Source organism: Heterodontus francisci, chromosome 24, assembly GCF_036365525.1.
Source record: "Heterodontus francisci isolate sHetFra1 chromosome 24, sHetFra1.hap1, whole genome shotgun sequence".
Classification (NCBI taxonomy): Eukaryota; Metazoa; Chordata; class Chondrichthyes; order Heterodontiformes; family Heterodontidae; genus Heterodontus; species Heterodontus francisci.
Window position 1 is genome coordinate 22,865,731 of NC_090394.1, and position 25,005 is coordinate 22,890,735.

General features: G+C 43.0%; 1 protein-coding gene across 1 annotated transcript in view; it reads right to left on the reverse strand.

Moving 5' to 3' along the window:
- Positions 1-25,005, reverse strand: part of tex2l (testis expressed 2, like) — an 89,143-nt gene that overhangs the window by 34,342 nt on the left and 29,796 nt on the right. The window contains exons 3-6 of the mRNA XM_068056809.1: positions 22,514-22,859; positions 20,160-20,398; positions 7,267-7,413; positions 3,759-3,858 (exon numbers count right to left, since the gene is read on the reverse strand). Of these exons, the coding sequence (XP_067912910.1) occupies positions 3,759-3,858; positions 7,267-7,413; positions 20,160-20,398; positions 22,514-22,859 (832 nt within the window). The remainder of the gene's footprint in view (positions 1-3,758; positions 3,859-7,266; positions 7,414-20,159; positions 20,399-22,513; positions 22,860-25,005) is intronic.

Genomic DNA, 25,005 nt, shown 5'->3' on the forward strand with positions numbered 1-25,005 from the left:
TCTAACAGGACTTGACAGGGTAGATTCAGGAAGGATGTTCCCAATGGTGGGGGAGTCCAGAACCAGGGGTCTAAGGATACGGGGTAAACCTTTCAGGACTGAGATGAGGAGAAATTTCTTCACCCAGAGAGTGGTGAGCCTGTGGAATTCACTGCCATAGAAAGCAGTTGAGGCCAAAACATTGTACGTTTTCAAGTAGGAGTTAGATATAGCTCTTGGGTCTAAAGGAATCAAAGGGTTTAGGGCGGAAGCGGGAACGGGTTACTGAGTTGGATGATCAGCCATGATCATAATGAATGGCGGAGCAGGCTCGAAGGGCCGAATGGCCTACTCCTGCTCCTATTTTCTCTGTTTCTATGTCTCTATGTTAAATTCTTGTCTTAACCGCATTGCTGATCTTTTTCACTACTGGGCTGATGGACACTTTAGCATGTTTGTTGTGTTTGGTGAGATTTTCATCTGCCTGTTATAAATTACTGACAATTTGTAAGCCATTGATTTTGATGAAATGAAAATCATATGGGTTTGATAACAAGTAGGTGAAGCAATCTGCCAGATTATTGCCCATGTGAATGTAATGTTTCTTTTATTTGTTTTAGACCTTCCTGTGCCTAGAGTGTTGCTGTAGTACATGGGTTAGACCAAACTCTCATTCTGCCAACTTCTAATGGTGCTTGGTGTCATCACCATGTTGTACCACTAACTTTGCAGTAACCGTGGTTTACGTGAAAGAGAATGGCCTTGAGCATCCAAACATTGAGCTCAGACATTGTGACCGGGAATTATCACTCCCCAGCCTGTGATTTGCCCTCCACCCACCCTCCCATGCCAATTCATTTTAAATGATAGAGGAATCATGGGCTGGCAGTGGTATAAGTGGAATATCACAAACAATAGTTTATCCAGCAAGTCAAGTAGTTTTTGCCAATGGCACAAGCCACACCCCCTCCTGACCAAGTTCAGAACATAAACATCACTTTGCGGCTTCATTTCCCCCTCTCCATTCTCCTCTGTCATTCAACATACAGCGAAGGAAACTGAGTCAAAACTGGGAAATTTGAGTTTCTTTTCATTGTAACTGGACCACAGATGGAAGGAACCCATGGCTGAGCTGTAGAGGCAGATGAATCTTTTGTCTAATCCAGATAAGTGCAACTAAACACATATGTGGGAACGGCAGATGAAATCAGCCCATTTTCACCACAGAATAAAACCAAAATCACCTCAATGAAAATAATCTGCAGATGGATGCTCTTTTAGAATGGGTGGATTATCACACCCTTCTCCAGTGGTAGCACTACAGCACCACTACTGGGCAGAAGGTGTGATTACAGCATGGCAAGTTTACATGGGCAGATTCTATAATAAATGTGCATATAGGAATTTTATCATAAAACAGTTGACAGGAAATTTGCAGAGAGGTAAGAATTTGCTAATATATTGTAGCTGGCAATGTTGACTTTTTAGTATACAAACTAGTTAGCTGAATTGGCCTGCATCATACACATTCAAATACTAAGACAGAAGAAAAGAGAAAGCACGACATTATCATTTTCTGTGTAAGATCATGTGGATGTGGAAAAGCATCAGAAAAATATTCATTTAATATTTTCTAATGAGAGACCAAGGTGAAAGGCCAGGGCCCACATTGTCCAAACTATATACAACCTTGCTACAAAATACTGGAGTTGATTTTAACTGTTCCTACCCAGCGGGAATCAGGATACAACAGGTCAGCCACAGGTTTCACGCTTGGCGGGAACAATTAATGCCGACCCTGCCATTATTCACGCCACTCATCTCACATTGACCAAATTCTGAATCTCATAGGAGAGAGTGGGAGCTTGGCATGCTGAGGTGGATATCTACGGCCTGAATATATAAATGGACTATCTTCCTCATAAATATCCTAGTTTTAAAGATCTTGAAAGCCATGAACTGCACATTAAGCAAACCTGCACATTTTGCATTGATTTGTGTTCCCAAGATTCAGTCTGTGTCGCATTCTTTAAGCACTAAGAGATAAACAATATCCTCAGAAATACGTGATTCATCTCTCACTCTCTGCTCCAATAACACAGCTCAGTTACAGGTGATTGATTTGCATGGATTGTTTGAGTCTAATTCATATGATTGCTTAACTGATGGAAATGAGGTTTTAGTAAATTTACCAAATTACAGGAGCTATCTAAGGATGGAATATTTTTTAATGGTAAATGGGAGAACAATTAGGGAACAAAGAAAAAGAACAAAGAACAAAGAAAATTACAGCACAGGAACAGGCCCTCCGGCCCTCCAAGCCTGCGCCGATCCAGATCCTCTATCTAAACATGTCGCCTATTTTCTAAGGGTCTGTATCTCTTTGCTTCCTGCCCATTCATGTATCTGTCTAGATACATCTTAAAAGACGCTATCGTGCCCGCGTCTACCACCTCCGCTGGCAACGCGTTCCAGGCACCCACCACCCTCTGCGTAAAGAACTTTCCACGCATATCCCCCCTAAACTTTTCCCCTCTCACTTTGAACTCGTGACCCCTAGTAATTGAATCCCCCACTCTGGGAAAAAGCTTCTTGCTATCCACCCTGTCTATACCTCTCATGATTTTGTACACCTCAATCAGGTCCCCCCTCAACCTCCGTCTTTCTAATGAAAATAATCCTAATCTACTCAACCTCTCTTCATAGCTAGCGCCCTCCATACCAGGCAACATCCTGGTGAACCTCCTCTGCACCCTCTCCAAAGCATTTACATCCTTTTGGTAATGTGGCGACCAGAACAATCAGGAGGAGGACTTTTGCTACCCTTAAAACCTCTGTATGGCATTTAAATTTTATTGGGCAAACAAGTTTCACAATTAAAGTTCTTTGCTTTCTCTGCTCCTCGCCAATTATTTCTATGGCATGTGAAGCGGCTCTTTTCTATTTTGCGCAGGTGGCCATTCTTCATGTAAACAGTGACTTTCAACAGACCTTTTCATCGTGGAAGCTAAAACAGTTCAATCTGATTCTGCACTTACCCCTCTACAATAGTACACTTTCCTGCTTTCAACCTGGAATTGGAAATCTGAGCTGATCTTTTCCCCTTCCCTATCCCAATGGTACAGAGGCTAATTTAAGTCGTACTATCAGTGTCTTGGCTGAGATCAGCTTAATAGGAGCCGTGTTTGGATCGAAGTCGTGACATTCCTGGTATGGCTTAATATATCTACAAGCTGAGCAACAGCTGGAGGTTGACATGGTTCATTTAGCAGGGTTGTGTGTGTGCTTGTGTGTGTGTGTGTGCTTGCGCGTGTGTGCGTTTGTGTGTGTATTAGGACAGGCCAGTCATACTTCTCCTTGGTTTGCTGCAAACTTTGCATTGCTAATGCAAATTCCCCAGCTATTCGTTAAGCATATGCATTAAATCCTTCACAATCATAAACAGCAGCCAAAAACCTAGGAAAACATTAAATATTCATACAGACACAAAGTTTGAGAATCAAGTCCATGGAATGACAAGCATTTTATTCTTGCAAGCTTCAGGTTTCTATCCTTTCATAAGGATAAACTACAATTGATTTTAGGCAACTGGCTTCAACTTAGAGGAAATGAGTTAAGTATTTGATTTTATTTATAAGCAACACTTTGCTGTTTAAGAATACTGAAGTATTCAGTGCTCTAGTTATTCAAGGTTACTTCATATGACCAAGGAGTTCTGAGATGATGATAAACAGCTTTGTTGTCTGCCAGGAAATTCTGAATAGCTTGAACCCACTCACCTTTTTGATTGACAGATGGGCTGGAAGCTCGGATGACTGCAGGTAGCAATGTCCCCATGTCCAACTCTGTGAGAGTAAGCTCGTTCATAAAGTATGGCAGCTAATATAAGACATAAAGTTGAATAAAACCGCTTATTAACTTGTGTGCCTTCTTCAAGTAACATTAGACATAACTGATATACTAGTCCGTGATCATCCGAATTTTTAATTTATCATCAACAACAACTTGCATTTTTATAGCGACTTTCATGTAGTAAAATGCTCCAAGCTGCTTCACAGGAGCGTTATCAGACAAAAGTTGACACTGAGCCGCATCAGAAGGTATTAGGACAGGTGACCAAAACTTGGTCAAAGAAATGGGTTTATAGGAGTGTCTTAAAGGAGGAGAGTGAGGTGGAGAGTTTTAGGGAGGGATGTCCAGAGCTGAGGACCTTGACAGCTTTTAGGCACAGTGTCAATAGTGGGATGAAGGGAGTGGAGGATGCACAAGAGGCCAGAACTGGAGGATCATTGCTGGCCCAACAGCCAGTGTAAATCAATGAGCACAGGAACAGAAATGACAATTACAGCCATATGCACCACTTTATCAAAATATGATTCATTGGCAACAGACAATGACTATCACCCTTCCTCAGTGTGCATACTAGAGTGATAGAAACAGGTTAGTCTTGGGCAGCAGGGCCTTTGAACATGCTCAGTTGAATGGATATATTGTCACTGGAAGATAACTTACTACAGCTTATCTGCGTGGCCAGGCTGGGGGTAATGACGGGACTACATGCAGAACACTGAATTACAAGACAGCAGTCTGATCGAAGAGTGCAGATGAAGCAATAAGCTTCAGAGTGAGACTTCAGCAGTTTTTAACTTTAATTTGAACCTCAAACAAAATTACACCTTTGCAATCACTCCCATGTGTCTACTATTTATACATAATCAATCTTCGAGAGAGTGACAGGTGCCACAGTAGACAGAAACCATTGCACTTAACATGGATGAAGCAGGACAATATATTCAACAATGGATTAATAATTGTGAGAGAAAAGTTTATTGAGTGATACTCTGGGAAATAATATACTGTGTACATTGACCTTGACTTACAAAGCAGTATTGCATTCAGAGGTCCTGATCACATATCAAATCCCAAATCCAAGTGTTTCAGATTATACTCATGTTTTCCTTAACTCTTTCTTTTCCTGAAGACGTTTAATCCTTACTCGCTATTTTTCCATAGGTGTCACATGCTCTCAGAGAGCATTACACCACTAGTCATGTATGAACCTTGACAGAGAGCACTGGTAAACTATTTGGCCATGAGTAGCATCACCTCTACATCCACTATTGCCCATTCTGTGGAGTTGCTGGACAGCAATCAGGATAGGGAAATTGTATGACATTGATCAGAGCTACAGTGGTCTTCTGAACTAGCTTCCATTGGCTAAGGTGGATGGGAGAGGAACTTTCCACTTTTCTCCATTCCCCCCCTACCCCCAGCAATTGTCCTGGGTTTTTATCTGTTTTTGCCTCTCCCAGGAGATGGTTTTTGGCTGCGGTGAAAGTTTATATATTGTGATGCACAAGGCATCACAGTTGTGTGGAACAGACTGGATGGACTAGTGGGCCTTTTCCTGTCCGCCATCATCCGTTTGTTTGTAACCCTGGCCAATTTTCACCTCCATAAACCGCAGGTACCGAAGCTAATGGTGGTAGCCACAGAATGGGAAGTTTTCTCATTGGATAAATTTGCTGTATTTCCTCAGAATATAAAGGGTTGAACTTATTCCAATTACTGTCGGGATATTTTTGAGAAATGAGGGCAGGGCTGGGTCTCAGCAACAGGCATTAGCTTCTCGCTATCAATCGCATGATAGGACTGTAGTAATATTGAACCACATGATTTGGGCTGCAGCAGTGCTGAATTTATTTTACTGCGTGTTACGAGCCAATAGCAGACTCTGTGAAAGTCCCAGCTCCTACGTCTGTTGCGGAGAGTTAAATTGATGACTTCTTATATTATCTCTGCTATCAATGATGTCAAAGGTACTCTCACTGGTAATATCTTAGGCTGCTCCAAATTAATCACAAATTCTCGATATAAAAAAGGCTCTGCATTCATATAGCACCTTACATGACCTCAGGATGTCCCAAAGCATTTTATAGCCAATCAAGTCTTTGGATGGGTAGACAGCAAGCTCCCACAGACAGCAATGAGTTCATGATCAGACAATCTGTTCTGGGTGTTACTTGAGGGATAAATATTGGCCAGACACTGGGGAGAACTCCACTACTTTTCTTCAAAATAGTGGCAATGGGATCTTTTATAACCACCTAAAAGGGCAAAGACGGCCTCGATTTAATGTCTCATCTGAAAGATGGCACCTCCGACAGTGCAGCACTCCCTACATCGGAGTGTCATTGTTGATCTTGTGCTCAAGTCTCAGAGGCGAGCCTGTTATCAGCGAGCCACAGCTGACACCATGAGTACAGTGAGTAGAATGAGACAGTTTGCTTCAGGCTTCATGATTTTAGAATATAAATCTTGATTTTCTTCTTCTTAGTTATTATAAGAATACTTCCACTTGAAGGGCTGAATTTTCCCAGTCCCGCGGAGGTGGGGTAGGAAGCAGAACGAGGAGAAAAATCGGAAAAGAGCGCGCCAGGTTGTCTACCTGACACATTTCTGCCTCTGCGCTACCTTGCTGGAGGCAGGGTGAGCACGGCAGAGGTTACCCGCCCAGTAGCAGTGGGTAGCCAAATAGATACATTATTAGGCAAATTGGGGGACAGATGGAGCCACTGGGATCTTACTGATGGCGGCCAGGCTCCCCGTTTGAAGCAGCCTCCCAACAGCAGGCCGGGGTGATGGGGAGGTGTCCATCGACATCTCTTCTCCATCACACCAGCACAGACCAGCTGGGATGTGACAGGCAAGCCATGGCTGCAAACCACCCTGAGGATGGGCTCCACCTACATAATGATGGCCTGACTGTTGTGGCCATGAGGGATTTCGAACTTTAATTCTGCAGAGACTGTCTCCATTTTGAGGCACCCTCACGGTCTCCTCCCTGCCTCAGCAGTGCCCACCTCTCCCAGTGGGGCTGCTGGCCGGACATGGCTGCGAGCCCTCCCATTGGGCCTTCCACTTCACTGGTCCCCATGCTGTCCTTATTTGAACAGAGCTCCCAGAGGCAGCTTCTTAATTGGCCGTCTGCAGAAAGATCGTGAGTGACGCCCAGGTTCCCAACCCGGAATTGGGGCCGACATTGGGATTGCTAAATCTCAGCCAAATCCAGCCTAAAGTGCTGGGCCAAGTAAGTTCGCTTTGTGCTGTAGTTTTGAAGATTCTACTGATGCATGAAAGCAGGATTTAGTTGCACATCAAACATAACACTGTGTTTAATTGGAGAAAGCTTGTTGGTGCCCATATCCTCCATGCCAAGAGGCTCACTGAACAGTGCAGCCATTTCCACTATAGACCACAGCCATTCTGAACATTCATTCAGCTCACCCTGATTTTGCTCAGCTTCTTCTGAATTTTGCAAGCAACTTGATCTGCCCAGAACTTTTCCCGTAAAAAGTCCCAGAAGATCCGTCCAATCACTGCATTTATCCAGGACACTTGGGGTTGGGCACTGATTCGGACATCACCAGGCATCTGAGGGACATAGAAAAAGCACTAACATCAAACAGGAGCTTGTCAAATAAAATTTTTTATAAGATCAAAAAAGCAGAGGTTTATTGAGGACATCGCAAGCTGCTGACAATGGACTGGTTTGTTTGTGAGTGACTTGTCCATTACACACAGCTGCCAGTTTTATCATACAAGGAACCATTGATATAGAGTAACTTAAAATTGATGGGGGAATTTTAACTCACCGTCCCAGCAGAAACTGGGCAGAGGGTTTGGATAAAATGGAGGGGGAGACTTCGCCTCTTACCTCATGTCCTGATCCTGCTAACTACCATTTTAAATTGCGTGCAGCAAGGACACCCGCCCAAAGCTAGCAGGGTCCTTGTTTATATATGTAGATCAGGTCCCAATGATGTAATTGGGACTGGACTGCAATATTAACAACAGGCCTGTGTGGGGAAGCCTTCATGTATTCTTTGCCTGTCAGGAACAGGAGCCGGCACAAGAAGGAGCCCAGCAAGGTAGATTTGTTCAATTTGTAGTTTCCTTGTGGGACAGGCGAAGCTCCTTTGGGCCCCATAAGGAAATCTTGTGCCACTCCTGCCCAGGCCTCCCTCCTCTGACTTGAATTGCCTCTGGATACCCACCTCCAGACCACTTTACTCATCCCGAGGACCGCTAGCTTGGGTGTCTGCTACCCGAGATCCCGCTCCTGCCCGCTGACCTCCTCATTATTGGCACCAGCTGCAGGCGGGAGTCCATTGTACAGAATAATAATGAAGCTTGGCCATTAAAATCACCTTCCCACTATCGCTCTGGGACTGGCTGACAGCTTGCTAGCCCATGTTGCTACAAGAGAGCTAAAATCAACCCCTTAATGTCAGGATCAGCTGTAATATCAGTGGTAATGCACTGGCAATACCAGCTGCACCTGTCGCTTCCCTTGAATCCTAAGATAACATTGATAACTGTGCTGCAACATCTGCCACCACACTTAAATGACTGCAATTACATTTGACAGCACACAGTATGCATAATGTCTATACTTGCAGGGCCATTAACGGCCCCAACATTCCCAGGACATTGCCCTCCTCCTTACTTTTTCCTCCCACGGGGAAGCATTTAGATGGAGCACATGAATAGGAAGTAGAAAGCATGAACCATACATTATCAGAAATGGAAGTAAGTGGAAGGCTAATTAAGAATGAGCACACTGCTCCACACACTGTAAAAGTTCATAAATTTTGGTTAATTAGAACTGTAAGGTGCTATGAAAGTTCCTTTGGGAATAATGAACATTTGTGTAGTAGCGAAGCACATTAGTGCTGAAGGCAAAGAAGGGAAACTTTTGCAAGGGTTTTGTGCAGTTGACTTCTGTATGGGCTATTAGAGATATACAGTGAAGGTGTCTTGAATGAGAGCATGTTTTACGCCTCTTGCAGGTTGTGTGGGTAGTTCTGCATGATTCATCAGTAAATTGTAGATTAAGAGATTTGATGCACATCTCCCACTCTTAATTGAAAAGACTTAATGGCAAAAAAATTTCAAAACAGGTGTCATCTGAACAAACACTCATTGTGTCATCATGGAAGTTGGTTCCATGTCTGCCTGCAGGAGACAGCACAGTTCTGTCAAGCACTCCCTTGGGAATCAGATAAAATCATTTTCAAAGAGCAGTAAATTGGATGGGCAATAGGCAGGTGGCTGCCAGTATGGCCACTCAATAACCATTGGAAGACTAAAATTGCAGCAGGGGTCTTAAAGAATGGTAGGACTCTGGTTTAAATATTTTAATGACGCTTCTGCTACTTCGGGCAGATGCACTGGCCGCCTAAATTGAGGTCTGCTCAAAAATCACATCAGATGGGCCTCAGACGCAAAATCAACACAAAAGTTTAAAAAGTTGATTTTGACCTGCTAGCACCATATTCAGGCTAAATAAATAGGTAAGACTGTCACCTTCAACGTGCACATCTCCTGAGATGCAGTCAAATAGCTCATCTTTGGCCAGTATAAACGGGTTGCCTCATATGGGTAAGTACTTATTGATCTCGTATGGCGTAAATTCTTCTGCTTCTCCTTTTCCCCAATCCACCCAGCTTAGTTCTGCTATTTATGGAAATGCCCTTGTGCCGGGCAAAATTCTGTAAGATGTAGCAGATCGTAGTAACCTTGGAGATCTTGGCCAGTCTGTATGAGGATTCTGCCAGATTTGTCAGTAAACTAGAATCATTGCTTAAGTATCCAAACAATATCCTCTATCAAGATTCAAGCAGCTTTCTTCAGGTTTGGCCTAAGGAGGTCATTAGCCTTGTTCTACTAACAAGCATCCATCCGTCTTCCTACCACCTCAATGGGCACCACTGATTCCTGTAAAACAAATGAACTGTGGCAGGTGGCAAGCATTAAAGTGCATGGTTTTCTTCCTGTGGTTACATACTGACTGTACACTGGTATAATGGAAAGCTTTTCTATTCATAAAGAGGCACCCTCTGGGTTTAGGTGCTATATGGCTATATGAGTGCAATCAATTATGCCCTACACTTTGCAATTCTAGCCAGGCAGTACAAGTGCAGGGCTTCTTCAGGCTGCTGCCTGTTTTCCATAGGGAAACTAATGAAGTTATTCACCTTAAACAAAAGACATTGGTTACCTGCACAATACATTGATAAATTGCAGAATGAGAGACAATCTCCATTAGCTTTATTTGTGATTCCTTTTTCCATCTACCTCAACTTCAAGCTTTATCAGAGTTTACCAAACTCTGCCAATTTATCATGCTATTCCTTTTATGGTAAAGAGAACTGTGTTTTGGATTTAAAGCTTAATTCCAGGTAAAAATGGTCACTTTGATTTCTACACATTTAGTACAATGCTTTTGTTATAAATTTAATTTGGATTAAAATTGTAAGCCTACACAGAATTTTAATATATATATTTGATAAAATTAGTCTTTCTACCTAGACCTCTTGCTTTTATTATCACTCCAGTTAGCTGCAATCTCTCTTGCCCTGTATTTCTCTATTTGCAGGTTAGTCCTCAAATCTTTGCTGTGCACCTGCTCTCAGTTTCCTTTGCTCCAGGAGAGGATTTTCTCCTGTACGATTGCAGCAGTAGCAAATTCCCAGATGGGGAGAAAAAAAAATGAAAGCACAGCTGAATCCTCGTTCATAAGTTGACAAGAAAATGTATGTTGGGATCAGGATTTCTATCCACACTAGTTGAAAATGGGTAATTGCAAAATCTTTCTGCCAATACCTCTTTAATCATTCATTCAGTATTTCAACATGAATTTAAAAAAAAATCACACTTCCCATAAAGTGTATTTGACATAAAATTAACTATACTTGTAAAATGTGCTAATATCCCTAGATAGTTTGGCAACAGTTTGACTAAATATAATGTGCTTAATATTTCAATTTGAATGAGAACAATTTATATTTCATTATAAATGTTATCAGGAATTCTGTAGAATGCGAGTGATTGGGACATAGTTTGGCACATTGGAAACACACATTTACATCGTGAGGCAAATAAACTTCAACAGTAAAATTATCCGTCATTTTGAGATGAAGGCAGCACCGATCAGCATTTCAGTAACTTGCCTATAATCTCTCATCTTTGGCTGATGTCTCTGAATTCTGAGGGGGGTTGTAGTTAAAGCTGTAATATGTTCACAGAATTTTTAAATTAATATGCTGGTCCAATCAAAATAAATGAAGTCAAAATTCTCACTCACACGGCTTTCAAACTAAGGAACATCAAAGATTCTGAAGTGCTGTGAGATGCAAATTTATTAAACTGCTTCATACTGTAATATGTGACTAGCTATCTTCTGGCATACAACCTGATCTACAGTACCTTCCCTAGACAGAATATAGCTACATTGATTGTTATGACCAGGTGAGAAAGAGGTCCAGGGTTTCCTTTCAGCCTTCAACCGGTCTTACTGTAACAGGGTTTTATTTTTAAACACACTGTTTTTTTTAACTCCCCCTTTGGTGAATCCTTGTTAACTGCTTTCCAATTATAAGGCAAAGAAACCAGCAGAAACAGGCTTTCTTAGGTTTAAAGAAGAAAAGTTGAAATTTAGTAAACGTAAACTTAAACTCTAATTTGGTTAACGCCTACGGATACATGCTGCGCCCCATGCTAGCATGCATATGTGATACACACAGGAAAATAGAAACAGAAAAGAGCAGAAGAAAAATAAAGTGGAAAGGTTTGAGGCAATATCTGAAGAATTGTTGTTACGGTTCTTTGAGCTCACTGTAGAGTCCTTGGTTGTTGGCAGATCTTGCTTTTCATTGGAGCCTTGTATTCTTCTTAAACCTTGTTCACTGTAGGAGACTTTTCCCTCTTGGGGCTCATGTGTCTTCAGTGGATTCAGGGGCTTGTGAGAAAGAGATGGGAGCAGACAGGAGAGAGATCTTGTCAGTCCAGGAGCAAACAGATACACTGCTCAAACTGTTTGTACAAATTCAAAAACTCAGGCTGCCCAGCAGGTTAGTCATGTGACTAGCAGGTTTGACCATGTCCATTTGTGTATTCGGCCATCTTAGCAGGCAACCTGGAATGCAAGCTCCCCCTTCGATGTCTGGTGATCAAAAGTCCATTGTGGGTTGAATGTGTCAGGGAATGGTCCTTCGTCCTTCCAAACACTGTCTGTTAATATGCAAATGTCTTTTCCAGTCCTTTCTTCACTCCAGTAACAGATTAAAATCAATGTTCATGACAAAATTAATATGTCCCATTCTTGGCAGGTGGGGGCCTAGCATGACATAATTGATAGAAAAGAAAATGGGAAAAGAGAGGCTGGGTAGCATTTGCTGTTATCATGGCATAAATTGGTGAAGAATGTGTGTGGTATATATAAAGGCGCCATTTTATATAGCGCCATTCTCTATCTCAGGACATCATAAAGTGTTTTACAGATAATCAAATTCTTTTGAAGCATGGTCACTGTTGTAATGTGGGAAACATAGCAACCGATTTGAGCACAGTAAGGTCCTGCAATCATTGTGTTAACAATCATCTCCTTTTGGTGTTGATTGTGGGATAAATATTGGCCAGGACTTCAGGCCATTGTATGTATGTAAAAAGCAACAAGGCTTAGACAGAGTATGAAGAAACATAAAGCGTAACAACAAAGTGTAAGCACATCAGAAGGTAGAAGATCGTGAAGTAAGGGGTGGGTACACTATGAGCTGATAACACAGTTCCCCCGGTGTGCTAGGTTGCTGCTGTTGTTCCGGCACTAAAGAGGAATAAATTAGAAACATATCTCAGGGCAAACCACATCCATGGTCACCTGAGCATGTGGAACACTGGAGCCGTGACGGCTTGTTGGGGGATTTGTACGGGGAAAGCACAATTCTCCACATTTTGTGGTCATTTCCAAAGATCCAGGTATTGTTTGACATCAAGAAAATCATCCATCAGCTCGAGCTATCTGCTGCGTAGTGGGCCTTGCCATTCTGATTGCCCTAGATCCTAACACAGGCAGGTTTTTTGCCTTCCACTTAACTGCAGTACATTGGTGCAACTCATTGAGATGATAACCATAGGCCTTCACCCCACTAGGTGGGTTGAGGCACATCAGAGAATAGCTCAGTCTGAGGAAATCATTTACTCCCTGAGTTAAACCAGGAGAAAATGTTTAAATTTCCTGTTCCAGCCTAATTGTCAGCGATTAGACTGCACATCAACAGCAGTCCCCATATACATGACACAATGAGTGCCTGGATACTGTCCTCCCTGCCCAAATAGAATAAGTGGCTAAGATTTTATGGTATCCAAAACCCACTGAACACTTGCACAGTGGGTGAGTTCAGCAGGACACATAGTCATTATAGTCACTACCTGAAATCAGTCCCAGTACAGTTCACAACCCCAGCTGCCCCAGTAAAGGCTCACCCATTATCACAATGTATGTGCCGTGTGCACTGTACTCTATGGGCCTGAAATTCCAGTGACCAGAGAGTGTGGAGAGCAGGGATTCGCCCCCGTGCAACCTGTCCAAGAAATTCTAAAACGGGGAGGAGAAGTGAGTGAGCCTTCCATTTGTCCCCTACCTTGAGGTGGTGTATTTGGAAGAGTTCTCAGGCTGCACTTTATGCCCTTCTATGGCCTGATGAAACTCTCATCAACTGGATTTAGTATAAGTTCTAGTGAAGCACATGGAAAGGCTTCAGAACAGTGAACACTAAGATAATTAATCCTAGAGAGATAAAAATGCATTTTTTTCAACTTGGTAATTGATTCGCGATACATCTGCCCCTTTAAATGGCTGACCACCTCTACTGTTGGAGCCCCACCCCCAACAACCTCCGGCAGCATTACTGGGGTGTGACATGGTTGTGGGCATCTTCAATGACCCCTGCCCCAGGGTGGGGGTTTAGGGTGGAATCAGAGGGGTGGGTGAAAGTCTCGCCCTGTTAGCACTCCACCCCAAGAAGGAGAATCTATTCCTGTATGTTTTCTCTGTTGTTAGTAGAGATGGCTGTCCATAACCACAGGGAGAGAACTCTGACCGTCAGCCTGAGAACCAGCTCCATCTCATCTGCCATGAGCAAACGATTAGTTAGGTCAGAGTTAGATGTGAAATTCACTCAACCTATCTGCTTCTCTACCTCACTTTCCTCCTTTAACATGCTCCTTAAAACCTAGCTCTTTGACCAAGCTTTTGGCTGCCTGACCTAACATCTCCTTATGCAGTTTGGTGTCAAATTTTGCCTGATTACTCTCCTGTGAAACATTTCGGGTCATATTACTACTTAAAGGCACTATATAAACGCAAGTTGTTGTTATTGAATGGAACTGAACACGATACTTAAGGCGAGACCTGATCAGAGCATCACAGCCTCAGTCTTATACTGTACAGTTCAACATTCTGTTTGTTTGGTTGGTTATTGTAGAACCAAAGTCCCTAGATCGAGAAAGGTTGGTATGCAGATACAGCAAGTAATTAGGAAAGCTAATAGAATGTTATCATTTATTATGAGGAGAATTCATTACAAAAGTAGGAAAGTTATGCTTCAGTTATACAGGACATTGGTGAGACTACATCTGGACTACTGTGTATAGTATTGGTCTCCTTATTTAAGGAAGGATGTAAATGCATTGGAAGCAGTTCAGAAGAGGTTTACTAGACTAATACCTGGAATGGGCAGGTTGTCTTATGAGGAAAGGTTGGACAGGCTAGGTTTTTATCCGTTGAAGTTTAGAAGAGTAAGAGGCAACTTGACTGAAACATAAGATTCTGAGAGGTCTTGACAGGGTGAATGTGGAAAGGATATTTCCCCTTGTGAGAGAGTCAAGAACTAGGGGTCACTGTTTAAAAATAAGGGGCCCATTTAAGACAGAGATGAGGAGACAATTTTTTCTCTCTGAGGGTCGTAAGTCTTTGAAACTCTCTTCCTCAAAAGGCAGTGGAGGCAGAGCCTTTGAATATTTTTAAGGCAGAGGTAGATTAATTCTTGATAAGCAAGGGGGTGAAAGGTTATCAGGGGTAGGCGGGAATGTGAAGTCGAGGTTACAGTCAGATCAACCATGATCTTATTGAATGATGGAGCAGGCTCGAGGGGCCGAGTGGCCTACTCCTGCTCCTAATTCATATGTTCATATGTAACTCTTTCAGTCCCTTCCCTAATTGGCCCAACGTTACTGAGGAAGTATGTCTGCATTTCTTATTCTATCTTGCACTTGTATCAACTTGTATTGAATCCCTTATCTGTCATAGTTCTGCTTAGCTTCCTCTGTAATTCCTTGGCTGCTTCATCAGATTTGGTCACACCCCTTTCCCGATCTGCCAGTTTGATCAACTTGCACTGCATTTCTGAAGCCAAGTTGCACTTATGGATTAGAAACAGCACCAATCCCTGGGACAGTCCACTCAGTACTGCTCTTGGCCTGGCATCATTTCCCTTCCTGTCTTTCAACAAGTTCATTGTTTTTCTCCAAGTTTTAAATAGGATACCTGATACCTCCACAGGCAGATTAAATAATTTGTAGGAATCCTATGATCGTAAGTTGGTCCAGTCCATTGAATTGATTCAGTGTTTGAATTGCCCTTTCTTGGTCAAAACTTTCTTTTTGCTGTTTTATATACTAAATGTTGTATGTACTCCACCTGCCCTTTTGTATTATTTATTGTTTCACAGTTGACAGCGTACCCGTGTGAATGCTGGCCTGATATAGTGCCAGAATGGCTTCTTTTGTTGTCCTCATCCATCTCCAGGCCACTAAAGATCCTCGCATAGTGACCTTAATCACTGCCCTTTGGTATCTCTCCTTCATACCTATGCCACTGGATTTGAATAATGAAGAACTGTATGAGCCAAACTAGAACATTTCAGTTATAGAGTAAGTACAACTTTAGAGTTAAAAGAGAAGTCCCAGAGAGGCTCGATACATCCAGGAATCATTCTTTTCCATTGAAAACTTACAGTTGTCATTCTGCTATTTAAAAAAGTTGAGAGATAGAAACCAGGGAATTATAGATCAATTAGCCTAATATCTGTTGTGGAGAAATTACTAGAATTAAGGAGCATTTTCAGCGAATCAGAGAGAGCCAGCATGGAGTTGTAAAGGGTGGGTTATGCCTGATGAATCTGATTGAATTTTTTGATGAGGTGACTAAATTCTTGGACAGGTTTATGGATGTTATTTATATGGACTTCCAGAAGGCATTTGATAAAGTCCCTCATAAGAGGCTGTTAGCTAAAGTTGAAACTCCTGGAATTGAAGGCAAATTATTGACCTGGTTAGGACATTGGCTGAGCAACAGGAAACAGAGAGTAGGGATAATGGATAGATACTCTAATTGGCAGGATGTGACTAGTGGTATTCCACAATGATTTGTGCTGGGGCCTCAACTATTCACTGTATTTATTAATGACTTAGATGATGGGATAGAGAGACACATATCTAAATCTGCTGATGATACAATGAAAGGCCGTATTGCAAGCAGTTTAGATGGAAGCATAAAATTACAAGATGTTGAAAGGTTAAGAAAAACTGTGGCAAGTGGATTTCAATCAAAGCAAGTGGCGGGGGGTGGGTGCAGGGCAGTGGGGGGAGGGGAGTCACCACTTTGGACCTAAAAGGGATAGAACAGGATACTTTTTAAACAGTGAAAAGTTAGAAATAATGGAGGTCCAAAGAGACTTAAGTGTCCACATAGATAGATCATTAAAATGTCATGGACAGGTACAGGAAATAATAAATAGGCTAATGGAATGCTGGCCTTTATATTTAAACAATTAGAATACAAGGGGGTAAAAGTCATACTACATCTATCTTTACAAATCCCTGGTTAGATCACACCTGAAGTACTTTGTTCAGTTCTGGGCACCACACCTTAGGAAAGATATATTCTCCTTGGAGGGAGTGCAGTGTAGGTTTACCAGAATGATACCTGACTGCAAGGGGAAAATTATAATACGCAGTTACACAAACTATAGTTCTATTCGCTGGAATTTAGAAGATTAAGGGGTGATTTGGTTGAAGTTTTTAAGATATTATGGAGGACTGCTGGGTAGATAAAGAAAAACTATTTCTGCTGGTTGGGGAATCTAGAACTGGGGAACTTGGCATAGAATTATTGAAACTCTCTTCCTCGAACAGCAGCTGATGCTGGTTTAATTGTTAACTTTAAATCTGAGATTTTGGATTTCTGTTAACCAAAGGTATTATGGAATATGGGCAGAAGGCAGATATATCGAGGGGCTAAATGACTGACTTCTGTTCTTATGTTCCGACATTCCTAGATGTGCACAATATTAAAAGGTCTGTTTCAAAAAGGAACTATGTTTGGAGTATAGTAGATTCTTTGCCTCAGGCTAAATATACTGCTCATCACTGGTTTGCTACAATTGTTACACTTGAGCTTGCTTCAGAGTGATTTATTAGAATTTTCTAGTGGTTGCTAGGCAATAGCCCCATAACCTAGCAACCTGCATAGTCTCAGAAAAAAGGGACTAATAATGTCATAATTAGCTTTCCTGGTCTGTTACCTCTAACATTAAGGTGTCAGACTCCTGCACAGAGGGTCCAATGTCAAACAACATTGAGTGTTGATGTTTGAACGCAATTATTCTTTCTTGGTGAGAAGAAGGTTCAGGTTTTGATCCCGCTCCAGACAGTCCCAGTAATTGGAGAATGGAGCTCCAGCTCTGCCTCCTGGGTTGACATCCAATGGGATACTCACGACCATTGGGTTGAAATAGCCTCTTCTCATTGTATAGGTTGTGGTAACCCATAATATCCCACTCGCCCCCTTGCCATAAAGACTAACCATCCATTGGCTTGTATAAAGATGGTAAAAGGCCATGGAAGGAGAATTCATATTGCGACCTGTCAGACTGTTAATCAGCCTGAGTCCTGCTATAATAACAATAACAACTTGCATTTATAGCGAGTTTAACAAAGGCATCCCAAGCTGCTTCATAGGAGCATAATCTGACAAAAAAGTTGACATCAAACCAAAGAAGGAGATATTAGAAATAGTGACCAAAAGCTTGGTCAATTTTAAGAAACCTCAAAGGAGGGGAGAGAGGTGGAGAGGGGGAGAGGTTTAGGGATGGAATTCCAGAGATTAGAGCCTAGACAGTGATCCCTGATTGGGAAGGTCTTTGTTTAGAGGGGGTGGAGGTTGAGCTCTGATGAAGGGGTCTAAGGAAAGAAGTTAAACTTGTGCGGCTGGGGGAAGTATTCCTGCTCCTCCTGGCCCACAAGCAGTGCTGTAAAGGCACTTACCTTCTCCCCAAAGCTGTCCTCACCTCCTGTCTGCTACTGGGTTTCCCGAGACCTGGGAAACCTGGCCAGCCAGGATTAAACCTCTAAACCAGGTTAAACCTGAGGCTGCCAACGTTATTAAAATATTTAATCAGCCAACATGCCTCCTGGGAGCGGGTTGGCTGCCCACCCCTTGACCACCAGAAGTGGGCGGGTTGGGGCCAGGTGTGAGATTTTTAAACTTTGACCATCTCAACCTACCCCAACCCACCAGTTTTTGGGGGTTGAAATTCAGCCCATTGTTTTGGGTGGGTCTGCATGGAAACAGGGAATTTTTCAATAGGGAAAGGGAAAATAGTGGGTTAACATCTGCACACATCTTCTAGTGGCTGGGTGAAGAAGAGGATTAGTGGAGAGCCAGAAGCAGGTTTCCCGTTTACTGCATTCGCTCCTGCAGTTGATAGAAAACCTGAGAAAATATGTGTAAGAGGAAGGGGGAAATAACATGAAAGCATGAATAGGTACATACCCTCACAAAAGAGTGTGAGTGCATGTGTATCTATCTCTTACAAATATTTTAAACAAGTGAATCTAACTTTGGAGTTTATAATTTATTAAATAACTGTTTTATCCACAGCCTGCAAGCCAGTACTCCAGCTGCTTTAATCAGGAGATTTAAGGGAAACCGGGGAAACTAGAGGAATACATGAGAAAAGCTTAGAAAGTTAAGCAGATTAGATTAGATGAAGTAGGGTGGAGGAGGCTCATGTGGAACATAAACACCAGTATAGACCTGGTGAGCCAACCGGCCTATTTCTGTGCTGTACATTCTCTGTAATTAGTCATTACTTCAAATCCAGTAACAGGAAGAAATACAATTTTTCTTTTAAGGTTTATTTACAACAAAATTAAGGCCGTTTTGTTTTCAGCTAAATCAGCAGCCCATTAAATTCCTGGGGCTTGTGGACAGAATACGTTTGAAAAGATTTTAAACTGACACTCCAGGTGCTTGTTTCAATTTCCTCCAAATGGCAGCGAGTGACATTTATAATCAACATGCAGATTCGTTTTGTAAACTTGCATTTGACAACAATTTGGCAAACTTTCTGACAAAGGCAATTGTGACAGAGGATCGGAAATGTCGCGCTGGCATAGCAGTGAGGTTAAAAGGTGCTTTACGTTGACCGGGATTTTATGCTGATGACAAGAGTCTTGATGTTCGGTAAAAGTGACACTGAGAACCCCGCGTCACCTCTTCTGCGGAAGGCCCTCCAAATCTAATGGCAATTGGGCACTTAAGTGGCTAGCAGCAGGCCTTCCATGGGATTAAGGGCCCCGACGATGGAAGTCCTGCCCTTAGAGAGCTGCCAGCCAATCAAAGGCCGGCAGCTCTTCAACTCAGCAATGCCACTGTGGAGCCGGTGGCTGCTGCTGGTGGAGCACCCACCCAAGGCCCAGGAGCATCACTGGAACCAGGCCACAGGTAAGTCAGGGCGGGAAGGGTCTCACAGGGAGGGGGTCGTGGGGGAGCGGGGTGTAGGGGGGGTCGTTAGCAAGGGCAGGGGGTTGGCTCTCAGCAGGTGCCCCTTTTCCCAATGCCAGGTCCCTCGTTCAGGCACTAAATGCCTTTTTTTGAGGGATCCCATCCCAGAACCGGGAAGCAGCTTACGTGGTTTTTCGTGCCGTGCTTCCCGTGCGGTAATAGGGCTGTCCCCTGCACAGCTAATTGCAGCAGCAACGGGATGAGGCACTTAATTGGGCATTAATTGACTTTACAGGCCTTCGTCCCAGACTTAATTTTGGCAGAGGTGGGAAGGTGGTGGGGAATTCCCCCCCCCCCCCCCCCCCTCCCAACATCGCACCCGATTTTATGCTCTCCCCATCTCCAAACCTGCTGCAGGAGAGAACATAATACATCCCCCATTGCCTCTGGCCCCACAGTGTTTAATGGGTCAGCTGTGGACATGTTATTAACACGATCACTTATCTTCATGAGCCCTTGTGTCCAATAGCTTAATTTCCCTTTACCTTACCTGGTTCTTGGTGGGGCTGCTGGTGGTGCTCTGCTCTGGGCTTACCAAAGGGCTGGAGCTGTCGGACACAGTCAACTTCGACATGTATGTGCTATAGTCCAGCTGAATCTTTCGCCTGATGTTTCCAGCCAAGTCCTTGGTTTTGAAAAGGGAAGGGAGATCTTCTGTGCTGCCTCTGCTACTGCTGTTGCTATATGCCACTCTCCCCAATGGGCTGGAGCTGTGATTCTGTGTAAGATCTGTAAGGTAAATTGAATGGTCTAAGTGGGAATAAAGCCATAAGCCTCAGGTTGCTCAGTTTCCCAAATTGCACTCTTGTGGGGTAATTTTGACTTTGGACAAAGGTGTAAAATGTGTGTTATTGGCCTGACCACCTCGCCTGATGTTCATTTTTACTGTAGTCAATGGAGCATTGTCTAAAGTCAAAATTGCCTGCCTGGTGTGCATCAGGAGTGCAAAAAGGGAAGGTCTCCTCTGGATGTGCTGACTGCTTATAACCTCATACTTTCCTTATGATAAATAAAATATTTGGAGCTACATTAACAACCAAGCAATAAATATAGAATAAAAACAAGAAATGCTGGAACCACCCAGCAGGCCCGGCAGCATCCGTGAAAAGAGAAGCAGAATCAACGCCTCGGGTCCTCGGAAGGGTCGCTGAGCCGAGGCGTTGACTCTGCTTCTCTTTTCACGGATGCTGCCGGGCCTGCTGATTGGTTCCAGCATTTCTTGTTTTTATTTCAGATTTCCAGCATCCGCAGTATTTTGCTTTTATTTAAGCAAGAAATATAATTGTGCAAGATATTGGAAACATCTTTCTCTAGTAATTATGCCTAACAACTGTCCTCACAAAATGTAAATTTTTAAGTCTTTAGGAATTTAGACAATATCTTCCTGTTCCCCTCTTCCTCTCAGTTTGACTAGTTTTTACCTTGCTGCTTCAGATAGGAGCTTTTATCCCCCACTAGGCCATAGGCTGTTGCCCTACCTCCAAACACCAGCCCTTCTGCAGGGATTGCCCAACACAAGGCTGACACAGTACAGAACCTCAATGATGTTTTTAACCTCAGAATTTTTTACACTATGTCAGATGATCAAAATGCACCAGGCATTTAACTGTAAAGCAGTTTTTAGTACTGGAAAACCCAGTAATCAAGCCACAGTTCTGTGATTGTTTGTCTATCAGCTAAACATAGAGATGCGATAAATCTTTACAGATGAGCAAGCATTAAATTACGATATTTGTATGAGTGCAACGTATACACTGAACTTTATCATAATTATAATACTGGTTAAATTAAAATTAAGTACTTCAAATATTTGGAATATTAGCAAAAAAATCTAGATGGAGCACTATAGAAGCAAAGGGATGATAAGCTTGTTGAAAATATCAAATAGACATTTTTGAAAATGTTTGAACAGCTACAGTATGAATAGTTTAGCACTTCTAGAACCCACCCAATATTTTACTAAACAGATGGGATTATTAGGCTTTGGAAGTCTAGGCTATAACGAGAGATTAGTCACGTGGATGCCTTCAGTCCCAAGGAAGGACCATTGCACATTGTGAGGACATCATAAAAATTGAGAAGAATAGAAAAGACAAGATGGATTAATGGTTGGGTTGTGTTTTAAAAGTCTGTATATTGTAGATATGGAAGAATCAGGTAAGTAGGGAGTTCTATAATGTTGAAGACCTGAGTAAAAACAAGATAGAGAATGAGACACTGCCTTAACTACTGTGTATTCTGTACTTATACATTAAGATAGGAACATAGAAACGGGAGGAGGCCATTTAGCCCCTCAAGCCTGTTCTGCCATTGAATGCGATCCATATACCTTCCTTTGTCCCACATCCCTTAAAACCTTTGGTTAACAAAAATCTATCCATCTCAGTTTTAAAATTAACAATTGATCCAGCATCAATTGCCATTTGCAAAAGAAAGTTCCAAACCTCTACTGCTCTGTGTGTGAAGAGGTGTTTCTTAATTTCACTCCTGAAAGGCCTGGTTCTAATGTTTTGACCATGCCCCCTAGTCCTAAACTCCCCAACATGCAGAAATAGTTTCTCCCAATCTACCCTATCTGTTCCCCTTAATATATTGAAAATTTTGATAAAATCACTCCTTAACCCTCTAATCTCCAGGGAATACAATCCTAGTTTGTTTAATCTCTCCTCGTAGATTAATCCTTGGCGTGCAAGTATCGTTCTGGTAAATCAGTGATGCACTCTCTGCAATGCAAATATATCCTTCCAAAGGTGTGATGCCCAGAACTGATCACAGTACTCCAGTTGTTGTCTAACCAGGAGTTCCTACTACTGCTCAAATCATCATCAATGCCAATTTTATTACCAGGTTTTCCACCACCTCTGCTGAAGTTCTGCCTGTCCTCTGATTGCATTTTGGAAGCCAGCAGGAAGTATCTAAACCATTCTTCTTTTTCCCTTCCTGTTCTTCCAAAAAGGAAGAGTGTATTTTCCCCGCCTTCTGGAGGGTGTCTCAGGAGGACCTCTGGTGTTGGTGCTTGTCTTGTGATTTCTGGCTTCTCCCTTTGCTCTTCAGTATCCAAGTCTGTCTTCAACTCTCTGTCCCCAGAGCATTTGAATTTGTAGGCCTCAGACTCTCTGAAGAAAATACAGATGGGATACTTCTTATTCCACATTCTTTTCTTTGCAAGGCCAGGTGGGACGAGAAAAATCTGTAGGAAAATTAAGAACTTTTAGAAAAGTACACGGAAAGACAAAAGGCCATTTAATCCATCAAGTCCGTTCTTTCTGTAATACACGTACAACCTGTTCTTTCATGGACTCTGCTCAAATCATTTCATTTCCTGAAGTAACATTTTGCCAACTTTCTCTCTACCCTTCAAGGTAAATCAAACAAAACATCAGAATCCAATCATTATTATATCGCCAATTATTCCAGCACCATCATATTACATAGAATTCACAGCACAGAAACAAGTCAATTGGCCCAACTAGTCTATTGTTACGACCAGGTGAGAAAGGTGAAATTCACTTTCCTCATTCTTGGCAGATGGGGCTTTGCCAGACACTATGCTGGTGTTAATGCTCCGCACAAGCCTCCTCCCACCCTACTTCATCTATTCCTTTTTCCCTCATGTGCTCGCTGACCTACATTGGCTCCCAGTCAGGCAATGTCTTGATTTTAACATTCTCATCCTTGTTTTCAAGTTCCTCCTTGGCCTCAGCCCTCCCTATCTCTGTAATCGCCTCCAGCCCTACAACCCTCCAAGATATCTGTGTTCTCGTGCCTTCAGTTGCCATGGCCTTAAGCTCTGGAGGTTCCTCCTATACCTCTCTGCCTCTACCTCGTTTTCCTCCTTACGACACTCATTAAACCTACCTCTTTGATCAAGCTTTTGGTCATCTGAACTAATATCTCTTCATGTGGCTCAGTGCCATATTTTGTTTTATAATGCGAAGCGCCTTGCAACATTTTATTATGTTAAAGACACTATATAAATATAAGATGCTGTTGCTGTTTTTGTTGTGCATGTACTTATCTAGTTTTCCTTTGAAGACATCAGTACTATTCCACAGAGCATTTGTTCTCTAACTCTGTCTACATTTATTTGTATATCTCTCAATGCTCTTTCTAAACATATATTTAGTCAGCTCTTTGGTCAGAATTTTACATTGGGTGGGAGGCCCTGCCCACCAGCTAAAAATTCTGTGGCGAGCCCACCTCCACTTAATCGGACTTGGGCAGGAATTCCTCCACCTTGAGGCAGGAAGTCCCACCTAATGGAGCTGCCAGCCAATCAGCGGGCCAGCAGCTATTAGTCCCAGCAGCGCCACTGGCAGCGGTGGCCACTACTGGGACTACACCCAGTCATCGCAAGCAAGGTGAAGGACGGCCTCGGAAGACAGGTAAGTTTTTGGGGCCTCGCTGGGGACAATCGGCCGTGCCCTAGCGAGGCAAGGGGAATCAGTTGGGGGGGAGGGTGGGAGGAGTGTTGTGCAGCGGGGGTGTGTGGGGCTTTGGGGGCAGCTCTCTGTGGGGCACAGGGCCTGATCAGGAGGCACCCACCGCCCCGCCCCCCCCCCCCCCCCCACTAGAAGGCTGCCTCGTTTTGCCTGACGGCCTTCTTGGGACCTTTCCTCCCCCCTGCTGTGGGTAAAATACCAGCGGAGATGGGAGGAGGCCCTTAAGTAGCAATTAATTGGCCACTTAAGGGTCTTGATTGGCCTGGGGCAGGCAGGCTGTTTCTCACCGCCACCAACCCACATAAAATTGCAGTGGGGGCAGGAAGGCGTCGGGAACGGCCGCCCACCGCCTCCCACTAAATTTTACGCCCCTTCCGCCACCAACCCACTCGGGGGGGGGCCGTAAAATTCCAGCGTTTGTTACAGGCATTGATTAACATGGCACTAACTGGTTTTACTGGGAGTGGGCAGCGGACATCGGTTCCACATATCAATCACACTGAGAAAGAAAAGAGGTAACATTTGTGCTCATGTTATCTAAGTTACTTAATGTTATTGGTAGTGTGCCAGCTCCTCACACACAGTTCACACAATGTCAGTGGCAGCTCCAAAGTTAACTTATCACATTCTCAGAGGATTGTTTTTTGCTGGGTCTTTTAAGCGAATCTGGCAAGTTTGCTTCAACGTTGCCATCGGTTACAGGAGACTAGTATACTGGTATGGGATTGGACAGCTTATATACACGGCTGCAGTTCTCCAGTGCAATTGTGTAAATGCAGCAAGGTGAGTCTATTGCCTATCACTATCTAAGGATGCTGACCCTATCAGAAATCCTGGGGTCAACTAATTTAAATAACACTAGTGGAACAAAAATGAAATTCCTGCCGGCAGGGA